The sequence below is a fragment of the Coregonus clupeaformis genome, unplaced genomic scaffold (genome assembly GCF_020615455.1).
Source record: "Coregonus clupeaformis isolate EN_2021a unplaced genomic scaffold, ASM2061545v1 scaf0089, whole genome shotgun sequence".
NCBI classification, from domain to species: domain Eukaryota; kingdom Metazoa; phylum Chordata; class Actinopteri; order Salmoniformes; family Salmonidae; genus Coregonus; species Coregonus clupeaformis.
The window spans coordinates 292,501-316,995 of NW_025533544.1; the positions used below are offsets into that span (position 1 = coordinate 292,501).

General features: G+C 44.4%; 1 protein-coding gene across 1 annotated transcript in view; it reads right to left on the reverse strand.

Moving 5' to 3' along the window:
• The window catches only part of LOC121554194 (collagen alpha-6(IV) chain-like), a 91,501-nt gene extending 71,551 nt beyond the window's left edge, over positions 1–19,950 (reverse strand). The window contains exon 1 of the mRNA XM_045213215.1: positions 19,927–19,950. Within this exon, the coding sequence (XP_045069150.1) occupies positions 19,927–19,950 (24 nt within the window). The remainder of the gene's footprint in view (positions 1–19,926) is intronic.
• Positions 19,951–24,495: the final 4,545 nt, after the last annotated feature.

Below are 24,495 nucleotides of genomic sequence, written 5' to 3' on the forward strand. Positions count from 1 at the left end.
GAGAGAGAGAGAGAGAGAGAGAGAGAGAGAGAGAGAGAGAGAGACAGAGACAGAGAGTCAGAGAGACATAGAGACATAGAGACATAGAGACATAGAGACATAGAGACAGAGAGAGAGAGAGAGAGAGACCTCATATATGCTTCCTATTAATGTTCTTCCTATCCGTTCTGAGAATCAGAGCTCTCCACCCAAACCCCCCCCATACCCTCTAACATGTTATGCCTTCCCAACCCACAACCCTTTGATTTATCACACAGGAGATAGTTTCTTTTGAAGTTATTAACTTTTTTTTTTTTTTTTATAAAGCTGTTTCCCCTTATCCTCACGTAATTTGACATTTATTTTACCAGGAGATTTATTTATTTATTTGATTCAACGCTTGATTCAACACTTCCGAGTTTTTCAATAAAAATTATTACTGTATACAGAATTATTGCCACCAACAGAATGTTATATACTGTATATGGGGTATACAATAATCTCAGCTCTGCAGATTAGCTGAATAGCTGAAAAATGACAACATTCATTTAAAATAACCCTACAAATAGCTGTGTTGGGCAATTTGGACAGCCAAGGTCAATCAATCAACAATATAATAATACTCTTAGGAAAAATATGAATCTTTAATTTGTCATCTGTGGACGCTTTGCGATTAGAAATGTTCAAAATGCATGTAAGACATCACAGCACAGTTGAAAAATATATACAGTGAGGGAAAAAAGTATTTGATCCCCTGCTGATTTTGTATGTTTGCCCACTGACAAAGAAATGATCAGTCTATAATTTTAATGGTAGGTTTATTTGAACAGTGAAAGACAGAATAACAACAAAAAAATCCAGAAAAACGCATGTAAAATTATGTATTAATTGATTTGCATTTTAATGAGGGAAATAAGTATTTGACCCCCTCTCAATCAGAAAGATTTCTGGCTCCCAGGTGTCTTTTATACAGGTAACGAGCTGAGATTAGGAGCACACTCTTAAAGGGAGTGCTCCTAATCTCAGTTTGTTACCTGTATAAAAGACACCTGTCCACAGAAGCAATCAATCAATCACATTCCAAACTCTCCACCATGGCCAAGACCAAAGAGCTCTCCAAGGATGTCAGGGACAAGATTGTAGACCTACACAAGGCTGGAATGGGCTACAAGACCATCGCCAAGCAGCTTAGTGAGAAGGTGACAACAGTTGGTGCGATTATTCGCAAATGGAAGAAACACAAAATAACTGTCAACCTCCCTCGGCCTGGGTCACCAAGCAAGATCTCACCTCGTGGAGTTGCAATGATCATGAGAACGGTGAGGAATCAGCCCAGAACTACACAGGAGGATCTTGTCAATGATCTCAAGGCAGCTGGGACCATAGTCACCAAGAAAACAATTGGTAACACACTACGCCGTGAAGGACTAAAATCCTGTAACACCCGCAAGGTCCCCCTGCTCAAGAAAGCACATATACAGGCCCGTCTGAAGTTTGCCAATGAACATCTGAATGATTCAGAGGAGAACTGGGTGAAAGTGTTGTGGTCAGATGAGACCAAAATCGAGCACTTTGGCATCAACTCAACTCGCCGTGTTCGGAGGAGGAGGAATGCTGCCTATGACCCCAAGAACACCATCCCAACCATCAAACATGGAGGTGGAAACATTATGCTTTGGGGGTGTTTTTCTGCTAAGGGGACAGGACAACTTCACCGCATCAAAGGGACGATGGACGGGGCCATGTACCGTCAAATCTTGGGTGAGAACCTCCTTCCCTCAGCCAGGGCGTTGAAAATGGGTCATGGATGGGTATTCCAGCATGACAATGACCCAAAACACACAGCCAAGGCAACAAAGAAGTGGCTCAAGAAGAAGCACATTAAGGTCCTGGAGTGGCCTAGCCAGTCTCCAGACCTTAATCCCATAGAAAATCTGTGGAGGGAGCTGAAGGTTCGAGTTGCCAAACGTCATGCTCGAAACCTTAATGACTTGGAGAAGATCTGCAAAGAGGAGTGGGACAAAATCCCTCCTGAGATGTGTGCAAACCTGGTGGCCAACTACAAGAAACGTCTGACCTCTGTGATTGCCAACAAGGGTTTTGCCACCAAGTACTAAGTCATGTTTTGCAGAGGGGTCAAATACTTATTTCCCTCATTAAAATGCAAATCAATTTATAACATTTTTTACATGTGTTTTTCTGGATTTTTTTGTTGCTATTCTGTCTCTCACTGTTCAAATAAACCTACCATTAAAATTATAGACTGATCATGTCTTTGTCAGTGGGCAAACGTACAAAATCAGCAGGGGATCAAATACTTTTTTCCCTCACTGTATGGCACATGGAAACCAAGAGAGGGTGGTCTATGGTGATAGGTGGGATGGGCTGAGAGTCGCTGAGGGGTGGGTTAAAAAGCAGATGATGGGTAATAGTTATTACTGAAAACACTATATATAATGTATACCAGAGATGTCTGAGTACACTCTTAGAAAAAAAGGGTTCCAAAAGGGATCTCCAGCTGTCCCCATAGGAGAACCCTTTTTGGTTCCAGGTAGAACCCTTTTTGGTTCCAGGTAGAACTCTTTTGGGTTCCATGTAGAACCCTCTGTGGAAAGGTTTTGTTTTGCCAAGTAAGGCATTAAGGCGCTATTTCTTGTCGTTGTTTCATCTGTTCTCATGGTCTCCATTGGCAACAACATGATCCATCTTAATCTTGAAAGATAGGGCAAAATGTAGATTACCGCCTAAATAGACATACGAACAATGTAATAATCTTTAAGGAGATGCCCATACACAATAACTGGTAATTCTACAAAGGTTTAGAAAGTTCTGGAATTCACCTGTCTGGTAAAAGTAGTTATACATTGCTGAGGTGTACTCACTTTCAATGACACAAGCTCAAGTACACAGTACAAATATTATGAAAATATGAAAGATCATATATGATTTTTATCCTATTCAACTGAAATGAAGCAATAGGGCTTGAAATCGCTGAAATACTTCCTAAATATAGTAACAATCAAATTATAAACAACTTATTATAAGATTTCACCTTTTTTTATAACTGTAAAATAAATATGATCATACTTCGTGACAGTGCAATATTGGCACCATTTCATATAATTCACGACTGAGACTTTTCTGTCAAACGTCCTCTGAGCAACGCAGAGACACCATTCAAATGTGAGCAGACTCGTTACAACTTCAGATTTAAGCACAAAGTGATTTTGTCCATCTGTGCCCAAAAGAAAGTGGTCTTGTTTCAATTCAACAAAATTATTTTGTATTTGTTCCTGTTGAGAGCTCTAAAACATCACAGAGATCAAACTACTACTGTTGAGTTTCAGAGGCACAGGAAATCGAAATTGTTGTGCCGTTCACAGAGTGCGCTGTACACAGAAAGGTTGGTGGGAACCGGTCCAGAACCACTCTAAGTCCCCTATATAGTGGGACTTAACATCTAAGAGATTTGTTGTTGTTGTTTTAGGGCAGCAGGTAGCGGTTAGAGCGTTGGGCCAGTAACCGAATGGTCGCTGGCTCGAATACCCAAGCCGACAAGGTGAAAAATCTGTCGATGTGCCCTTGAGCAAGGCACTTGGCACTATGGCTGACCCTGTAAAACAATCAATCAATCAATCAAATGTATTTATAAAGCCCTTTTTACATCAGCAGATGTCACAAAGTGCTATACAGAAACCCAGCCTAAAACCCCAAACAGCAAGCAATGCAGATGTAGAAGCACGGTGGCTAGGAAAACTAGAGAGAGGAACCAGGCTCTGAGTGGTGGCCAGTGCCCTTCTGGCTGTACCGGGTGGCGATTATAACAGTACATGGCCATTAAGGCCAGATATTTCTCCAAGATGTTCAAACGTTCATAGATGACCAGCAGGGAGGGAGGGAGGGGGAGAGCGAGAGAGAGAGAGAGAGAGATAAAGAAACCTTTGAGGTGTGCAGGTGGACAGGGGAGTAGGGGAGAGAGAGAGGCGGGAGATGGGAGAGAGGGAGGAGGGAGATGGAAGAGATAGGGGAGAGAGGGAGGAGGGAGATGGGAGAGATAGGGGAGAGAGGGAGGAAGGAGATGGGAGGGATAGGGGAGAGAGGGAGGATGGAGATGGGAGGGATAGGGGAGAGAGGGAGGAGGGAGATGGGAGGGATAGGGGAGAGAGGGAGTGTTACGGATACAGGTATCCTGTGTTTTTGTGTGTTCCTACTCTTTCTGCCCTAATCACAGGTGTCCTGTATGTTCCTGATTGGTGGTCGTTGAGGTGTCTGCTGATTGGACCAATCAGTGAACATTCCTGTTAATTGCACCACCTGTTATTCGTTTGTTCAATCACACATCCCATTTTATAAAAACCAGACTTGTGTTTGTTGAGAGAGAGAGACTTTTTGCCATATGTGAGTATGGACACGGTGGTGTCCTGTGTGTTGTGTACTCGCTAGTTGATGATTACCCTGTTTAGTAGCTTTGTGTGTTTTTTTGGGAAAGGGGGGTTTAAGCTAGATGCCCTTGGGCGTACATTACCCGTAGGACGAAATCTGTCTATAAACACCAGTTAGACCTGAGCGGACCACCCACTGTATTTTTGTATGGTAGCAGTAGCCTAGCGGTTCTTTAGGCAGGCTAGATCAGTTTAGGGGGTTTTACACTATTGTTTCATTTCTTGGGTCCTGCTCAGCCCTTTTTCCCAAACCCTTACCGTGTGTTCATAAATAAACACTTTGTGTTTGACGGTAGTTCATGGTAGTTGTGTCTTATTTGTTCTCACTATTCCATGTCACACTTATAATTTACATGAATTTATGTTACGGGTCTCATGTCCATCCACCCTAGATGTTTAGAGCCACGGGGGTTCGTAACATAAAGTGGGGGCTCGTCCGGGGATCCTATCTATCCCATGCTACTCATGTAAATTAGTTAGTGTCTGGTTCAGTGTTGAGCTTAGCAGCTGTAACTACCTGTTTTTTTTTGTGTGTTCAGTAGTCGACGGCTCGTGTTGCTAGTAGGATGGCTACTTTTGATGTGGAAGCATTCTTGGAAAACCCTACGTGGGAGATTTTTGAGAATTGTCGTAGAGTGGATCTACAGGCTTTGGCTGACCACTTTTCTGTACCCATACCGAGGGGTTTAGTGAAAGCAGAAGTTAGGGAAGTAGTGTTAGCGATATTGTTAAACGAGCGAGTGCTTGAGTTACCGCCGCCTGAGTCTGCTGCTCCTGTAGGGGATGTGGTTGCTGTTCCTGTAAGCCCATCAGTGTCTGAGGACGAGGCTAAGGCTCCAGCCACATTGCCCCGTTATGACCCACTCTCCCCACTGACTGACAGTGATGCCAGGATGGATGTCCGCTCGACACGGCTCCAAATAGAGGCGGAAGAGCGGGCACAAATCAGGCAAGACAAGCTGGAGATGCGTAAAATGGAACTAAAGGCAGAACAGGAGACGCGTAAGATAGAACAGGAGACGCGTAAGCTAGAGGCAGAACAGGAGACGCGTAAGATGGAACTGGAGACGCGTAGGCTTGATCAAGAACTGGAGACGCGTAAGATGGAACTGGAGATGCGTAAAATGGAACTAGAGGCAGAAACAGCGAGGTTAGTCTCTGCTCATACTATGCCTGCTAGTGAGCCAGCCTCACCAGCGGTGTCGTCTGCTACATTTGATATTAGTAGACAGATCACCTTGGTACCTGTGTTTAGGGAGTCAGAGGTTGATTCCTATTTCAGTGTGTTTGAGCGTATAGCGGTAGCATTGAAATGGCCCGACGAGGTATGGTGCCTATTACTTCAGTGTAAGCTAACAGGTAAAGCCCAAGAGGTTCTGGCAGCGCTACCTCTTGAAGACAGTTTGAATTATGAAGTGGTCAAAGCTACTGTTCTTCGTGCCTATGAGCTTGTTCCTGAGGCATATCGACAGAGATTTAGGTCTCATAAAAAGTCTCCTACTCAGACTTATGTGGAGTTTGCTAGAGACAAAGGAAATCTGTTTGACAAATGGCACAGTGCTAGTAAGGTAACTGATTTTAACTCTCTACGGGAGTTAATCTTGTTAGAAGAGTTTAAAAATTGTTTACCGGAACGCATTGTAGTTTATCTGAACGAACAGAAAGTATCCTCACTGGCGGAAGCGTCTGTATTGGCAGACGAGTTTGTGTTGACGCATAAGAGCGTGTTTTCGGCTCGTACGGAGAGCCGGGCTGCGGAGTTGCTAACTTTTAATCCTAGTCGACCAGCAGTACATCCAGCACGCCCAAAAGATGTGCGTCACTGTTTCTATTGTCATAAGGTGGGACATATAGTTAATGATTGCTTTCTGCTAAAACGCAAACCGGGGGATGCCTCAGCACGCCAGGCCGCCAACGGGTGTTGGGCTGATTCGTACGGTTGTAAGGCCGGAATCAAGACAGAGGCCTCATACTGAATGTGGTTTGAAAGTCCCTGTCCCAGATCACAGTTATGAACCGTTCATTTTTGAGGGGTTTGTTTCTATATCAGATGACGAAGCGTCTCAGCGTCCAGTTAGAATCCTCAGAGATACTGGTGCGGCGCAGTCGTTCATACTAGCTGATGTGTTGCCCTTGTCTAATAATACATATTGTGGTTCCAGTGTGTTAGTACAAGGAATTGAAATGGGTTTCGTCCCAGTGCCATTGCACTTTGTGAACGTACACTCTGAGTTAGTCAGTGGATTGTTCAGAGTGGGCGTACGTCCTATGTTGCCAGTAAAAGGTGTGACATTTATAATGGGCAACGATATTGCCGGAGGAAAGGTAATACCCATATTGGAGGTATTGGATAAAAGTGACCAGTCTCTCTCCGAGGAGCTGGCACAGGGTTATCCAGATGTGTTCCCCGCTTGTGCTGTCACACGTGCTCAAGCACGACAAGTGGGTGAAGTGGTAGATTTGTCAGACACGATTCTATTCAGAGAGTGTGACCCAGAGGATAGTTCGGGTGCTACCTCTGGTAAGCTGGTGCAGTCTGACCAACAGCCCAGAGAAAGGAAGAAGGATGTGGAACTTGTTGCTGAAGCAATACAGTTACCAGTTACTCGTGAGCAGCTGATCGCTAACCAACAGGTTGACATTAGCCTGGCTAAATGTTTTTCTAGTGTTGTCTCAAAAGACGAGCTAAAGAAGAAAAACATGGCATACTTCATTGATGGTAATCTCCTCATGCGTAAATGGACATCCCATGTTGACGCTGGCGGAGATTGGAATGCTGTTTACCAAATAGTGATTCCTACAGCCTTTCGACAAAATGTTTTATCCCTCGCTCATGATCACCAGTGGTCCGGACATCTGGGAGTCACCAAGACTTATGATCGTGTTTTGCGACATTTCTTTTGGCCTGGTTTAAAACAAGATGTGGCTCAGTTCTGTCGGACTTGCCACACCTGTCAAGTAGTTGGGAAACCGAACCAGGTTATTTCCCCCGCGCCTCTTTGTCCCATACCGGCCATAGGTGAACCATTCGAACATGTGATGGTTGATTGTGTTGGACCATTACCAAAAACAAAATCTGGTAACCAGTTTATGTTGACAATTATGTGTGTGGCCACCAGGTACCCAGAGGCCATTCCTCTGCGAAGGATTACTGCTCCGGTGGTGAGTAAAGCGTTGATCAAATTCTTCTCAACTTTTGGATTACCTAAGGTGATACAAACTGATCAGGGTACGAATTTCCTTTCTAAACTTTTCAAACAAGTGTTAAAATCCTTGTCAGTTACACACCGTGTGTCAAGCGCATATCACCCAGAGTCTCAGGGTGCGCTTGAACGCTGGCATCAGACCCTGAAGTCTATGCTCCGTAAATATTGTTTGGAATCTGAGAAAGATTGGGATGAGGGAGTTCCTCTAGTGTTGTTTGCTGTCCGTGAGACAGTACAGGAATCCCTAGGGTTCAGCCCAGCTGAACTGGTGTTTGGACACACCATGAGAGGACCTATGAAAGTCCTTAAGGATCAGTTTTTGTCACAAGAGTTGTGTGTGAAAGAAAATGTGTTGGACTACGTTAGTCGCTTTCGTGAGCGCCTACATGCTGCCTGTGCTCTAGCAAAGGAAGCGCTGTCTTCCTCACAGAAACGGATGAAACGACACTATGACACACAGGCTGTTTCTCGTTCACTGCAGCCAGGTGACCGAGTTCTTGTGTTGTTGCCTGTGCCAGGAGCGTCATTGTCAGCACGTTTCGCTGGTCCTTATGTCATTGAAAAGAAACTAACTGAAACTGACTATGTGATACAGACTCCTGATAGAAAACGCCAATCTCGTGTGTGCCACGTTAACATGTTGAAGACATACCACAACAGACCCGTTACTCAGGTAGACAGTCCAGAGAAACTGGCCGAGTCGGCTGTCTCTGTTGCTGCTACGGCTGTAGTGGGAGGTCATGTTAATGATGTGGACGGAGATGGTTTGGAGTTGCGCAATACTCAGCAGCAGTGTGCTAGATTGCCCAATTCAGAGATGCTGCTGTCTCTCCCGTCAAGCCTGATTCATTTAACGGACAGACAGTCAGATGATATTGTGAGACTATTACACAGCTTTCCATGTCTTTTTAATGATGTTCCTACATGTACAAATGTGTTAGAACATGACATTAATGTTGGAAACGCTGCACCTATCAAGCAACATCCTTATCGTGTCAACGTCGCTAAGAGAAAGATAATGAGGGGTGAGGTCGGTTATTTGCTGGAGAATAACCTGGCTATGCCAAGTTCAAGTCCTTGGAGTTCTCCGTGCATTCTGGTTCCTAAACCTGATGGGACATCCAGATTATGTACGGACTATCGGAAAGTCAATGCTGTCACAGTGCCCGACTCGTTCCCGTTACCCAGACTGGATGACTGTATTGATACTGTTGGTGCTGCTACCTATGTAACCAAATTAGATCTTCTAAAAGGTTACTGGCAGGTGCCGTTAACCCCACGTGCCTCCGACATCTCTGCATTTGTGACCCCAGATCACTTCCTACAATATGCTGTCATGGCATTTGGGATGCGGAACGCACCAGCCACTTTCCAACGCCTGGTTAACACAGTATTGGCTGGAGTTCCTAATTGTAGTGCTTACCTTGATGATCTGGTCATTTATTCAACTGAGTGGTCTGATCATGTTAACACTCTAAGGGTAGTGTGTGAACGTCTAGCAACCGCTTCTCTAACCCTGAACTTAGCAAAGTGCGAGTTTGGGAAGGCTACTGTTACTTATCTTGGTAAACAGGTCGGCCATGGTCAGGTGCGCCCTGTAGATGCCAAGGTCTCAGCTATAAACGCATTTCCCGCACCTACCACCAGAAGAGAGCTACGCCGTTTTTTAGGGATGGTTGGCTACTACCGTAATTTCTGTAGAAATTTCTCTGCGGTAGTTGCTCCATTAACGGATTTGCTCAGTCCGGCGAGAAAATTTGTATGGTCTGAAGATTGTTGTACTGCTTTCAACACTGCTAAAGCACTCTTGTGTAGTACTCCTGTTCTTGCTGCGCCAGATTTTGAGCGGCCGTTTAAACTGGAGGTAGATGCAAGTGCCAGAGGTGCTGGTGCTGTTCTACTGCAGCAAGACCAGAGTGGAGTGGACCATCCTGTCTGTTATTTTTCACGGAAATTTAACAAATGTCAGACAAACTATTCCACCATTGAACAAGAAGCTCTAGCTTTGTTGTTAGCTCTGCAGTACTTTGAAGTTTATGTTGGTTCCAGTGCATTACCAGTGGTAGTGTATACTGACCATAACCCCTTAGTTTTTCTCCACCGGATGTACAACCAGAACCAACGCCTTATGCGTTGGGCACTTGTCGTGCAAAATTATAATTTGGAGATCCGCCACAAAAAAGGGGTTAGATAATGTGTTGGCAGATGCTTTGTCTCGTGTGTAATGATCTAGGTTTTTTTTTTGTTATCCCGATAGGATGATTTGTGAATTTGGGTGTTGTGATAGTACGTGTGTCGCAAACCATTTTGGTTTGCTCTTTTAAGGGTGGGAGTGTTACGGATACAGGTATCCTGTGTTTTTGTGTGTTCCTACTCTTTCTGCCCTAATCACAGGTGTCCTGTATGTTCCTGATTGGTGGTCGTTGAGGTGTCTGCTGATTGGACCAATCAGTGAACATTCCTGTTAATTGCACCACCTGTTATTCGTTTGTTCAATCACACATCCCATTTTATAAAAACCAGACTTGTGTTTGTTGAGAGAGAGAGACTTTTTGCCATATGTGAGTATGGACACGGTGGTGTCCTGTGTGTTGTGTACTCGCTAGTTGATGATTACCCTGTTTAGTAGCTTTGTGTGTTTTTTGGGAAAGGGGGGTTTAAGCTAGATGCCCTTGGGCGTACATTACCCGTAGGACGAAATCTGTCTATAAACACCAGTTAGACCTGAGCGGACCACCCACTGTATTTTTGTATGGTAGCAGTAGCCTAGCGGTTCTTTAGGCAGGCTAGATCAGTTTAGGGGGTTTTACACTATTGTTTCATTTCTTGGGTCCTGCTCAGCCCTTTTTCCCAAACCCTTACCGTGTGTTCATAAATAAACACTTTGTGTTTGACGGTAGTTCATGGTAGTTGTGTCTTATTTGTTCTCACTATTCCATGTCACACTTATAATTTACATGAATTTATGTTACGGGTCTCATGTCCATCCACCCTAGATGTTTAGAGCCACGGGGTTCGTAACAGGGAGGATGGAGATGGGAGGGATAGGGGAGAGAGGGAGGAGGGAGATGGGAGAGAGGAAGGAGGGAGATGGGAGGGATAGGGGAGAGAGGGAGGATGGAGATGGGAGGGATAGGGGAGAGAGGGAGGAGGGAGATGGGAGGGATAGGAGAGAGAGGGAGGATGGAGATGGGAGGGATAGGGGAGAGAGGGAGGAGGGAGATGGGAGAGAGGGAGGAGGGAGATGGGAGGGATAGGGGAGAGAGGGAGGAGGGAGATGGGAGAGATAGGGGAGAGAGGGAGGATGGAGATGGGAGGGATAGGGGAGAGAGGGAGGAGGGGGATAGGGGAGAGAGGGAGGAGGGAGATGGGAGAGAGGGAGGATGGAGATGGAAGGGATAGGGGAGAGAGGGAGGAGGGAGATGGGAGGGATAGGGGAGAGAGGGAGGAGGGAGATGGGAGAGAGACGGGAGAGAGGAAGGAGGGAGATGGGAGAGAGGGAGGAGGGAGATGGGAGGGATAGGGGAGAGAGGGAGGAGGGAGATGGGAGAGAGACGGGAGAGAGGGAGGAGGGAGATGGGAGAGATAGGGTAGAGAGGGGGGAGGGAGATGGGAGAGATAGGGGAGAGAGGGAGGAGGGAGATGGGAGAGAGAGATCAGTCAAGGGGGACTGTACAGTGTGTGTGTGTGTGTGTGTGTGTATGTGTGTGTGTATATGTGTGTGTGACTGAGTGAGTGTGTGTGTGTGTGTGTGTAGGGGGGGGGGGTCCAGCTGTGTTTAGGTTGCGATTGAGATTCCTGTACTCCGCTGGTGTGTGTTTGTCGAATCAACTCACGGGTGTGCGTGCGTACGTGTGTGTGTGTACGTGTGTGTACGTGTATGTGTGTGGGCCCATAGCGTGGGACTCCTTCACTGCCCTGGTTCTCCTCAGTCTCCTCAACACACTGCTCCCCCTCACACCTAGGATGTTTTCCAAATAGCACCCTATTCACTATATAGTGCACTACTACGTTATTAAAAAGTAAACAGCTGGAGTTTTTTTCTTCTTTTGACTAAAGGCCATTTTTATATCAAATCACTTCTGGGTAACAATGAAGTACTTTACTGTACTACATTTACACTTCAGTCATTTAGCAGACGCTCTTATCCAGAGCGACTTACAGTTAGTGAGTGCATACATTTTTCATACTGGTCCCCCGTGGGAATCGAACCCACAACCCTGGCGTTGCAAGGACAGAAATAGCAGAATGGGCAGAAATAGCTTTTTAGGAAAAAAGTATTACTCAACTATTTCTATGTAGTTATGTCCTTGGGCTGTTCTTGTCTATTAACATTCTGCATTATGTCATGTTTCATGTTTTCTGTGGACCCCAGAAAGCAACAGCTAATGGGGATCCTAATAAAATACCAAATGCCAAGCAAGAATTTTGCTAGGAATGTCTGGGAGGGGTCTGAATGGGGAGGGGAAAACTGAAAACTATCTGTTATTGGCAGAGAGGTTTGGAACTCTCTTTGTTATTGGTCTATTAAACAATTTACCACATGCTCACTGGGCACACACTGGTTGAATCAACGTTGTTTCCATGTCATTTCAACGAAATGTTGTTGAACCAATGTGAAATAGACGTTGAATTGATGTCTGTGCCCAGTGGGTGGTGACGTCACCATGGAAAGCCGAAACTCCCGCCCATGAAAGCCTGATGATTTGAAGGTCCTAGATTATATCTAATAATCATACTATATCTACTAATCTATCTAATTATATCTAGATCAAATTATTATGTAGATTATATTTTCAACAAGCATGTTACGAACCCCGTGGCTTTAAACGTCTAGGGTGGATGGACATGAGACCCGTAACATAATTCAGGCAAATTAGGATGATGACATGGAACAGTGAGAACAAAAAACTACACGACAACCATATCTACCGTCAAACATAAAAGGTTTATTGCTGAACACACGGTAAAGGTTTGGGAAAAAGGGCTGAGCAGGACCCAATAAATGAAACAATAGTGTAAAAAAAACCTAAACTGATCTTGCCTGCCTCAAGAACCGCTAAGCTACTGCTAATCATTCAAAAGTACAGTGGGTGGTCCGCTCAGGTCTAACTAGTGTTTTTAGACAGATTTCTTCCTACGGGTAATGTACGCCCAAGGGCAACTAGCTTAAACTCCCCTTTTCCCAGAAACACACACAGTTACCAAACAGAGTAATCAGCAAATTAGTGAGTACACAATACACAGGACACCACAGTATCCATACTCATATACAGAAATTAGTCTCTAACAAAATTACCAAACAGAGTAACCAGCAACTTTAGTGAGTAAACAAAAAACAGGACACCACCGTGTCCATACTCACATACGGAAATAGTCTCTCTCTAACAACAAACACCACTGACTGGTTTTTATACAATGGGATGTGTGATTGAAAAACCAGAACAGGTGGTGCAATGCAGAGGAATGTTCACTGATTGGTCCACCTTAGCAATCAGCAGACACCTCAACAACCACCAATCAGGAACATACAGGACACCTGTGATTAGGGCAGAAGGAGAGGAAGGACACAGGATACCTGTATCCGTAACACTCCCACCCTTAAAAGAGCAAACCACAATGGTTTGCGACACACGTACCATCACAACACCCAAAAATCATCCTGCCGGGATAACAAAAAAAACCTAGATCATTAAACACGAGACAAAGCATCTGCCAACACATTATCCAACCCCTTTTTGTGGCGGATCTCCAAATTATAATTTTGCACGACAAGTGCCCAACGCATAAGGCGTTGGTTCTGGTTGTACATCCGATGGAGAAAAACTAAGGGGTTATGGTCAGTATACACTATCACTGGTAATGCACTGGAACCAACATAAACTTCAAAGTACTGCAGAGCTAACAACAAAGCTAGAGCTTCTTGTTCAATGGTGGAATAGTTTGTCTGACATTTGTTAAATTTCCGTGAAAAATAACAGACAGGATGGTCCACTCCACTCTGGTCCTGCTGCAGTAGAACAGCACCAGCACCTCTGGCACTTGCATCTACCTCCAGTTTAAACGGTCGTTCAAAATCTGGCGCAGCAAGAACAGGAGTACTACATAAGAGTGCTTTAGCAGTGTTGAAAGCAGTACGACAATCTTCAGACCATACAAATTTTCTCGCCGGACTGAGCAAATCCGTTAATGGAGCAACTACCGCAGAGAAATTTTTACAAAAACTACGGTAGTAGCCAACCATCCCTAAAAAGCGGCGTAGCTCTCTTCTGGTGGTAGGTGCGGGAAATGCATTTATAGCTGAGACCTTAGCATCTAAAGGGCGCACCTGACCATGGCCGACCTGTTTACCGAGATAAGTAACAGTGGCCTTCCCAAACTCGCACTTTGCTAAGTTCAGGGTTAGAGAAGCGGTGGCTAGACGTTCACACACTACCCTTAGAGTTTTAACATGATCAGACCACTCAGTTGAATAAATTACCAGATCATCAAGGTAAGCACTACAATTAGGAACTCCAGCCAATACTGTGTTAACCAGCCGTTGGAAAGTGGCTGGTGCGTTCCGCATCCCAAATGCCATGACAGCATATTGTAGGAAGTGATCTGGGGTCACAAAGGCAGAGATGTCGGAGGCACGTGGGGTTAACGGCACCTGCCAGTAACCTTTAGAAGATCTAGTTTGGTTACATAAGTAGCAGCACCAACAGTATCAATACAGTCATCCAGTCTGGGTAACGGGAACGAGTCGGGCACTGTGACCGCATTGACCTTCCGATAGTCCGTACATAATCTGGATGTCCCATCAGGTTTAGGAACCAGAATGCACGGAGAACTCCAAGGACTTGAACTTGGCATAGCTAGGTTATTCTCCAGCAAATAACCGACCTCATCCCTCATTATCTTTCTTTTAGAGACGTTGACATGATAAGCATGTTGCTTGATAGGTGCAGCGTTTCCAACATTAATGTCATGTTCTAACACATTTGTGCATGTAGGAACATCATTAAAAAGACATGGAAAGCTGTGTAATAGGCTCACAATATCATCTGACTGTCTGTCCGTTAAATGAATCAGGCTTGACGGGAGAGACAGCAGCATCTCTGAATTGGGCAATCTAGCACACTGCTGCTGAGTATTGCGCAACTCCAAACCATCTCCGTCCACATCATTAACATGACCTCCCACTACAGCCGTAGCAGCAATAGAGACAGCCGACTCGGCCAGTTTCTCTGGACTGTCTATCTGAGTGACGAGATTGGCATTTTCTATCAGGAGTCTGTATTATTATTATTTATTTATTTTATTTATTTTTTTTAGTCATTTAGCAGACGCTCTTATCCAGAGCGACTTACATGAGCAATTAGGGTTAAGTGCCTTGCTTAAGGGCACATCGACAGATTTTTCACCTAGTCGGCTCGGGGATTAGAACCAGCGACCTTTCGGTTACTGGCACAACACTCTTACCCACTAAGCTACCTGCCGCCCCACGTAGTCAGTTTCACTTAGTTTCTTTTCAATGACATACGGACCAGAGAAACGTGCTGACAATGACGCTCCTGGCACAGGCAACAATACCAGAACTTGGTCACCTGGCTGCAGTGAACGAGAAACAGCCTGTGTGTCATAGTGTCGTTTCATCCGTTTCTGTGAGGAAGACAGTGCTTCCTTTGCTAGAGCACAGGCACCATGTAGGCGCTCACGAAAGCGACTAACGTAGTCCAACACATTTTCTTTCACACACAACTCTTGTGATAAAAACTGATCCTTAAGGACTTTCATAGGTCCTCTCATGGTGTGTCCAAACACCAGTTCAGCTGGGCTGAACCCTAGGGATTCCTGTACTGTCTCACGGACAGCAAACAAAACTAGAGGAACTCCCTCATCCCAATCCTTCTCAGATTCTAAGCAATATTTACGGAGCATAGACTTCAGTGTCTGATGCCAACGTTCAAGCGCACCCTGAGACTCTGGGTGATATGCGCTTGACACCCGGTGTGTAACTGACAAGGATTTTAACACTTGTTTGAAAAGTTTAGAAAGGAAATTCGTACCCTGATCAGTTTGTATCACCTTAGGTAACCCAAAAGTTGAGAAGAATTTGATCAACGCTTTACTCACCACCGGAGCAGTAATCCTTCGCAGAGGAATGGCCTCTGGGTACCTGGTGGCCACACACATAATTGTCAACATAAACTGGTTACCAGATTTTGTTTTTGGTAATGGTCCAACACAATCAACCAACACATGTTCGAATGGTTCACCTATGGCCGGTATGGGACAAAGAGGCGCGGGGGAAATAACCTGGTTCGGTTTCCCAATTACTTGACAGGTGTGGCAAGTCCGACAGAACTGAGCCACATCTTGTTTTAAACCAGGCCAAAAGAAATGTCGCAAAACTCGATCATAAGTCTTGGTGACTCCCAGATGTCCGGACCACTGGTGATCATGAGCGAGGATAAAACATTTTGTCGAAAGGCTGTAGGAATCACTATTTGGTAAACAGCATTCCAATCTCCGCCAGCGTCAACATGGGATGTCCATTTACGCATGAGGAGATTACCATCAATGAAGTATGCCATGTTTTTCTTCTTTAGCTCCTCCTCTGAGACAACACTAGAAAAACATTTAGCCAGGCTAATGTCAACCTGTTGGTTAGCGATCAGCTGCTCACGAGTAACTGGTAACTGTATTGCCTCAGCAACAAGTTCCACATCCTTCTTCCTTTCTCTGGACTGTTGGTCAGACTGCACCAGCTTACCAGAGGTAGCACCCGAACTATCCTCTGGGTCACCCTCTCTGAATAGAATCGTGTCCGACAAATCTATCACGTCACCCACTTGTCGTGCTTGAGCACGTGTGACAGCACAAGCGGGGAACACATCTGGATAACCCTGTGCCAGCTCCTCGGAGAGAGACTGGTCACTTTTATCCAATACCTCCAATACGGGTATCACCTTTCCTCCGGCAATATCGTTGCCCATTATAAATGTCACACCTTTTACTGGCAACATAGGACGTACTCCAACTCTGAACACTCCACTGACTAACTCAGAGTGTACGTTCACAAAGTGCAATGGCACTGGGACAAATCCCATTTCAATTCCTTGTACTAACACACTGGAACCACAATATGTATTATTGGACAAGGGCAACACATCAGCTAGTATGAACGACTGCGCCGCACCAGTATCTCTGAGGATTCTAACTGGACGCTGAGACGCTTCGTCATCTGATATAGAAACAAACCCCCTCAAAAATGAACGGTTCATAACAGTGATCTGGGACAGGGACTTTCAAACCACATTCACTATGAGGCCTCTGTCTTGATTCCGGCCTTACAACCGCATCGAATCAGCCCAACACCCGTTGGCGGCCTGGCGTGCTGAGGCATCCCCTGTTTGCGTTTAAGCAGAAAGCAATCATGAACCAAATGTCCCACCTTATGACAATAGAAACAGTGACGCACATCTTTGGGCGTGCTGGATGTACTGCTGGTCGACTAGGACTAAAAGTTAGCAACTCTGCCGCCCTGCTCTCCGTACGAGCCGAAAACACGCTCTTATGCGTCAACACAAACTCGTCTGCCAATACAGACGCTTCCGACAGTGAGGATACTTTCTGTTCGTTCAGATAAACTACAATGCGTTCGGGTAAGCAATTTTTAAACTCTTCTAACAAGATTAACTCCCGTAGAGAGTTAAAATCAGTTACTTTACTAGCACTGTGCCATTTGTCAAACAGATTTCCTTTGTCTCTAGCAAACTCCACATAAGTCTGAGTAGAAGCCTTATTTTTGAGACCTAAATCTCTGTCGATATGCCTCAGGAGCAAGCTCATAGGCACGAAGAACAGTAGCTTTGACCACGTCATAATTCAAGCTGTCTTCAAGAGGTAGTGCTGACAGAACCTCTTGGGCTTTACCTGTTAATTTACACTGAAGTAATAGGCACCATACCTCTTCGAGCCATTTCAATGCTACCGCTATACGTTCAAAAACACTGAAATAGGAATCAACCTCTGACTCCCTGAATACAGGTACCAAGGTGATCTGCCTACTAATATCAAACGTAGCAGATGACACAGCTGGTGAGGATGGCTCACTAGCAGGCATAGTATGAGCAGAGACTAACCTCGCTGTTTCTGCCTCCAGTTCCATTTTACGCACCTCCAGTTCCATCTTACGCGTCTCCAGTTCTTGATCAAGCCTACGCGTCTCCAGTTCTGCCTCTAGTTCCATTTTACGCATCTCCAGCTTGTCTTGCCTGATTTGTGCCCGCTCTTCCGCCTCCATTTGGAGCCGTGTCGAGCGGACATCGATCCTGGCATCACTGTCAGTCAGTGGGGAGAGTGGGTCATAACGGGGCAATGTGGCTGGAGCCTTAGCCTTGTCCTCAGACACTGATGGGCTTACAGGAGCAGCAACCACATCCCCTACAGGAGCAGCAGACCCAGGCGGCGGTAACTCAAGCACTCGCTCGTTCAACAATATCTCTAACACTGCTTTCCTCACTTCGGCTTTCACTAAAACCCTGGATATGGGTACAGAAAAGTGGTCAGCCAAAGCCTGTAGATCCACTCTACGGCAATTCTCAAAAACCTCCCACGTAGGTTTTTCCAAAAATGCATCCAACTCAAAAGTAGCCATCCTAGACTAGCAACACGAGCCGTCGAATACTGAACACACAAAAAAAACTGGTAGTTACAGCTGCCAAGCTCAACACTGAACCAGACACTAACTAATTTGCATGAGTATCAATGAGATAGATCCCAGACGAGCCCCCACATTATGTTACGAACCCCGTGGCTTTAAACGTCTAGGGTGGATGGACATGAGACCCGTAACATAATTCAGGCAAATTAGGATGATGACATGGAACAGTGAGAACAAAAAACTACACGACAACCATATCTACCGTCAAACATAAAAGGTTTATTGCTGAACACACGGTAAAGGTTTGGGAAAAAGGGCTGAGCAGGACCCAATAAATGAAACAATAGTGTAAAAAAAACCTAAACTGATCTTGCCTGCCTCAAGAACCGCTAAGCTACTGCTAATCATTCAAAAGTACAGTGGGTGGTCCGCTCAGGTCTAACTAGTGTTTTTAGACAGATTTCTTCCTACGGGTAATGTACGCCCAAGGGCAACTAGCTTAAACTCCCCTTTTCCCAGAAACACACACAGTTACCAAACAGAGTAATCAGCAAATTAGTGAGTACACAATACACAGGACACCACAGTATCCATACTCATATACAGAAATTAGTCTCTAACAAAATTACCAAACAGAGTAACCAGCAACTTTAGTGAGTAAACAAAAAACAGGACACCACCGTGTCCATACTCACATACGGAAATAGTCTCTCTCTAACAACAAACACCACTGACTGGTTTTTATACAATGGGATGTGTGATTGAAAAACCAGCAACAGGTGGTGCAATGCAGAGGAATGTTCACTGATTGGTCCACCTTAGCAATCAGCAGACACCTCAACAACCACCAATCAGGAACATACAGGACACCTGTGATTAGGGCGAGAGAATCCCTGACATGATGGCAGCTGGTCCTTTTGTGGCAGGGCTGAAATGCAGTGGAAATGTTTTTTGGGGATTAAGTTCATTTTCATGGCAAAGAGGGACTTGGCAATTAATTGCAATTCATCTGATCACTCTTCATGACATTCTGGAGTATATGCAAATTGCCATCATCAAAACTGAGGCAGCAGACTTTGTGAAAATTAGTATTTGTGTCATTCTCAAAACCTTTGACCACGACTGTTCAATATGATACAAAAGAACAGGAAAACATACTTTTTGCTGCACTGGGCCTTTAAGCAGCCTTCCCAAAACATACGCTACTGAGGGGTGAGGAGGTGACTTCAGATGATTTCATCCAAGCCTTTTAGGTCTATCAAAGGAGATGTGTAGCTACGTGTCTCACAGTAACCTATCCTTTCACTAACCTGCACGACTCATATCCTGTCCTTAGAGAAATATACTGTAGGTCTAGTTAGATGCTCTAAAAGCTTTGGTTGGCTATCTACAGATACAAGCTCTGACACAAAAGGTGACCTCAAAAGCCTTTTATGTATCAAATAACATGCACACCTACATGCCTAACACAACCTTTAATTGGAGGGAAATGGGTTGAGTAGTTACATGCCAGACAGGGTAGGGCAGTCTTTGTAGAAAGCGGAAAACGTCATGAATGATTGTACAGCAGACTACACGTCAAATTAGATGATATAACTTCAAGCAGTAATCACACTGGAGGTCTGGATGAAGGTCAAAGTGTTCTCACTTGTGAGCCTGAGCAGGAAGACATGTTGGAAGACATGCAGGAAGACATGAAGGAAGACATGGAGACATGTAGGAAGACATGTAAGAAGACATATAGGAAGACATGAAGACATGTAGGAAGACATGAAGACATGTAGGAAGACATGAAGGAAGACATGTAGGAAGACATGAAGACATGTAGGAAGACATGAAGACATGTAGGAAGACATGAAGACATGTAGGAAGACATGTAGTAAGACATGAAGGAAGACATGAAGACATGAAGAAAGACATGAAGACATGTAGGAAGACATGAAGGAAGACATGAAGACATGTAGGAAGACATGAAGGAAGACATGAAGACATGTAGGAAAACATGAAGGAAAACATGTAGGAAGACGTGAAGGAAAACATGTGGGAAGACGTGAAGGAAAACATGTAGGAAGACGTGAAGACATGTAGCAAGACGTGAAGGAAGACATGTAGGAAGACATGCAGACATGTAGGAAGACATGAAGGAAGACATAAAGGAAGACATGAAGACATGTAGGAAGACATGAAGTAAGACATGAAGACATGTAGGAAGACATGAAGGAAGACATGTAGGAAGACATGAAGACATGTAGGAAGACATGAAGACATGTAGGAAGACATGAAGACATGTAGGAAGACATGTAGGAAGACATGTAGGAAGACATGTAGGAAGACATGAAGACATGTAGGAAGACATGTAGGAAGACATGTAGGAAGACAGTTAGACATGTAGGAAGACATGTAGGAAGACATGTAGTAAGACATGAAGACATGTAGGAAGACATGTAGGAAGACATGAAGACATGTAGGACGACATGAAGGAAGACATGAAGACATGTAGGAAGACAAGTAGGAAGACATGAAGACATGTAGGAAGACATGTAGGAAGACATGAAGACATGTAGGAAGACATGAAGGAAGACATGTAGGAATACATGAAGACATGTAGGAAGAGATGAAGACATGTAGGAAGACATGAAGACATGTAGGAAGACATGTAGGAAGTCCTGAAGGAAGACATGTAGGAAGACATGTAGGAAGACATGTAGGAAGACATGAAGACATGTAGGAAGACAGTTAGACATGTAGGAAGACATGTAGTAAGACATGAAAACATGTCGGAAGACATGAAGGAAGACATGAAGACATGTAGGAAGACACATAGGAATACATGAAGACATGTAGGAAGACATGTAGAAAGACATGAAGACATGTAGGAAGACATGTAGGAAGACATGAAGACATGTAGGAAGACATGAAGGAAGACATGAAGGAAGACATGTAGGAATACATGAAGACATGTAGGAAGACATGAAGACATGTAGGAAGACATGTAGGAAGACATGAAGACATGTAGGAAGACAAGTAGGAAGACATGAAGATGTAGGAAGACATGTAGCAAGACATGTAGGAAGTCCTGAAGAAAGGCATGTAGGAAGACATGTAGGAAGACATGTAGGAAGACATGAAGACATGTAGGAAGACATGTAGGAAGACATGAAGACATGTAGGAAGACATGAAGACATGTAGGAAGACATGTAGGAAGACATGAAGGAAGACATGAAGACATGTAGGAAGACATGTAGGAAGACATGAAGACATGTAGGAAGACATGTAGGAAGACATGAAGACATGAAAGAAGACATGTAGGAAGACATGAAGACATGAAGGAAAACATGAAGACATGTAGGAAGACATGAAGACATGTAGCAAGACATGAAGACATGTAGGAAGACATGTAGGAAGACATGAAGACATGTAGGAAGACATGTAGGAAGACATGAAGACATGAAGGAAGACATGAATACATGTAGGAAGACATGAAGGAAGACATGAAGGAAGACATGAAGACATGTAGGAAGACATGAAGTAAGACATGAAGACATGTAGGAAGACATGAAGGAAGACATGTAGGAAGACATGAAGACATGTAGGAAGACATGAAGACATGTAGGAAGACATGTAGGAAGACATGAAGGAAGACATGAAGACATGTAGGAAGATATGAAGACATGTAGGAAGACATGTAGGAAGATATGAAGACGTATGAAGACATGAAGGCATGTAGGAAGACATGTAGGAAGACATGAAGACATGTAGGAAGACATGTAGGAAGACATGAAGGAAGACATGAAGACATGTAGGAAGACATGAAGGCATGTAGGAAGACATGTAGGAAGACATGAAGACATGTAGGAAAAAATGTAGGAAGACATGAAGGAAGACATGAAGGAAGACATGAAGACATGTAGGAAGACATGAAGACATGTAGGAAGACATGTAGGAAGACATGTAGGAAGACATGTAGGAAGACATGAAGACATGTAGGAAGACATGTAGGAAGACATATAGGAAGACATGTAGGAAGACATGAAGACATGTAGGAAGACAGTTAGACATGTAGGAAGACATGTAGGAAGACATGTAGTAAGACATGAAGACATGTAGGAAGACATGAAGGAAGACATGTAGGAAGACATGAAGACATGTAGGACGACATGAAGGAAGACATGAAGACATGTAGGAAGACAAGTAGGAAGACATGAAGACATGTAGGAAGACATGTAGGAAGACATGAAGACATGTAGGAAGACATGAAGGAAGACATGAAGGAAGACATGTAGGAATACATGAAGACATGTAGGAAGAGATGAAGACATGTAGGAAGACATGAAGACATGTAGGAAGACATGTAGGAAGTCCTGAAGGAAGACATGTAGGAAGACATGTAGGAAGACATGTAGGAAGACATGAAGACATGTAGGAAGACAGTTAGACATGTAGGAAGACATGTAGTATGACATGAATACATGTAGGAAGACATGAAGGAAGACATGTAGGAAGACATGAAAACATGTCGGAAGACATGAAGGAAGACATGAAGACATGTAGGAAGACAGGTAGGAATACATGAAGACATGTAGGAAGACATGTAGAAAGACATGAAGACATGTAGGAAGACATGAAGGAAGACATGAAGGAAGACATGTAGGAATACATGAAGACATGTAGGAAGACATGAAGACATGAAGGAAGACATGTAGGAAGACATGTAGGAAGACATGTAGGAAGACATGTAGGAAGACATGTAGGAAGACAGTTAGACATGTAGGAAGACATGTAGTAAGACATGAAGACATGTAGGAAGACATGAAGGAAGACATGTAGGAAGACATGAAAACATGTAGGAAGACATGTAGAAAGACATGAAGACATGTAGGAAAACATGAAGGAAGACATGAAGACATGTAGGAAGACATGAAGGAAGACATGTAGAAAGACATGAAGACATGTAAGAAGACAAGTAGGAAGACATGAAGACATGTAGAAAGACATGTAGGAAGACATGAAGACATGTAGGAAGACATGTAGAAAGACATGAAGACATGTAGGAAAACATGAAGGAAGACATGAAGACATGTAGGAAGACATGAAGGAAGACATGAAGACATGTAGGAAGACACGTAGGAATACATGAAGAGCCGGTTTCCGAGCTGGTCACGGGTGCACTTCAGCCACGCTCAAGGTCCTAAACGATATTATAACCGCGATTGATGATAGACAGTACTGTGCAGCCGTCTTCATCGACCTGGCCAAGGCTTTCGACTCTGTCAACCACCGCATTCTTATTGGCAGACTAAATAGCCTTGGTTTCTCAAATGACTGCCTCGCCTGGTTCACCAACTACTTCTCAGATAGAGTTCAGTGTGTCAAATCGGAGGGCCTGTTGTCTGGACCTATGGCAATCTCTATGGGGGTGCCACAGGGTTCAATTCTTGGGCCGACACTTTTCTCCGTGTATATCAATGATGTCGCTCTTGCTGCTGGTGACTCTCAGATCCACCTCTACGCAGACGACACCATTTTGTATACATCTGGCCCTTCATTGGACACTGTGTTAACAAACCTCCAAACGAGCTTCAATGCCATACAACAATCCTTCAGTAGCCTCCAACTGCTCTTAAACACTAGTAAAACTAAATGCATGCTTTTCAATCGAACGCTGCTGGCACCCGCCCACCCGACTAGAATCACCACTCGACGGGTCTGACCTAGAGTATGTGGACAACTACAAATACCTAGGTGTCTGGTTAGGACTGTAAACTCAACTTCCAGACTCACAAAAGAATCTCCAATCCAAAGTTAAATCTAGAATCGGCTTCCCTATTTCGCAATAAAGCCTCCTTCACTCATGCTGCCAAACATGCCCTCGTAAACTGACTATCCTACCGATCCTTGACTTCGGCGATGTAATTTACAAAATAGCCTCCAACACTCTACTCAGCAAATTGGATGTAGTCTATCACAGTGCCATCCGTTTTGTCTCCAAAGCCCCATACACTACCCACCACTGTGACCTGTACGCTCTTGTTGGCTGGTCCTCACTACATGTTCGTCGTCAAACCCACTGGCTCCAGGCCATCTATAAATCACTGCTAGGCAAATCCCCGCCTTATCTTAGCTCATTGGTCACCATAGCAGCACCCACCCGTAGTCTGCGCTCCAGCAGGTATATCTCACTGGTCATTCCCAAAGCCAACACCTCCTTTGGCCGCC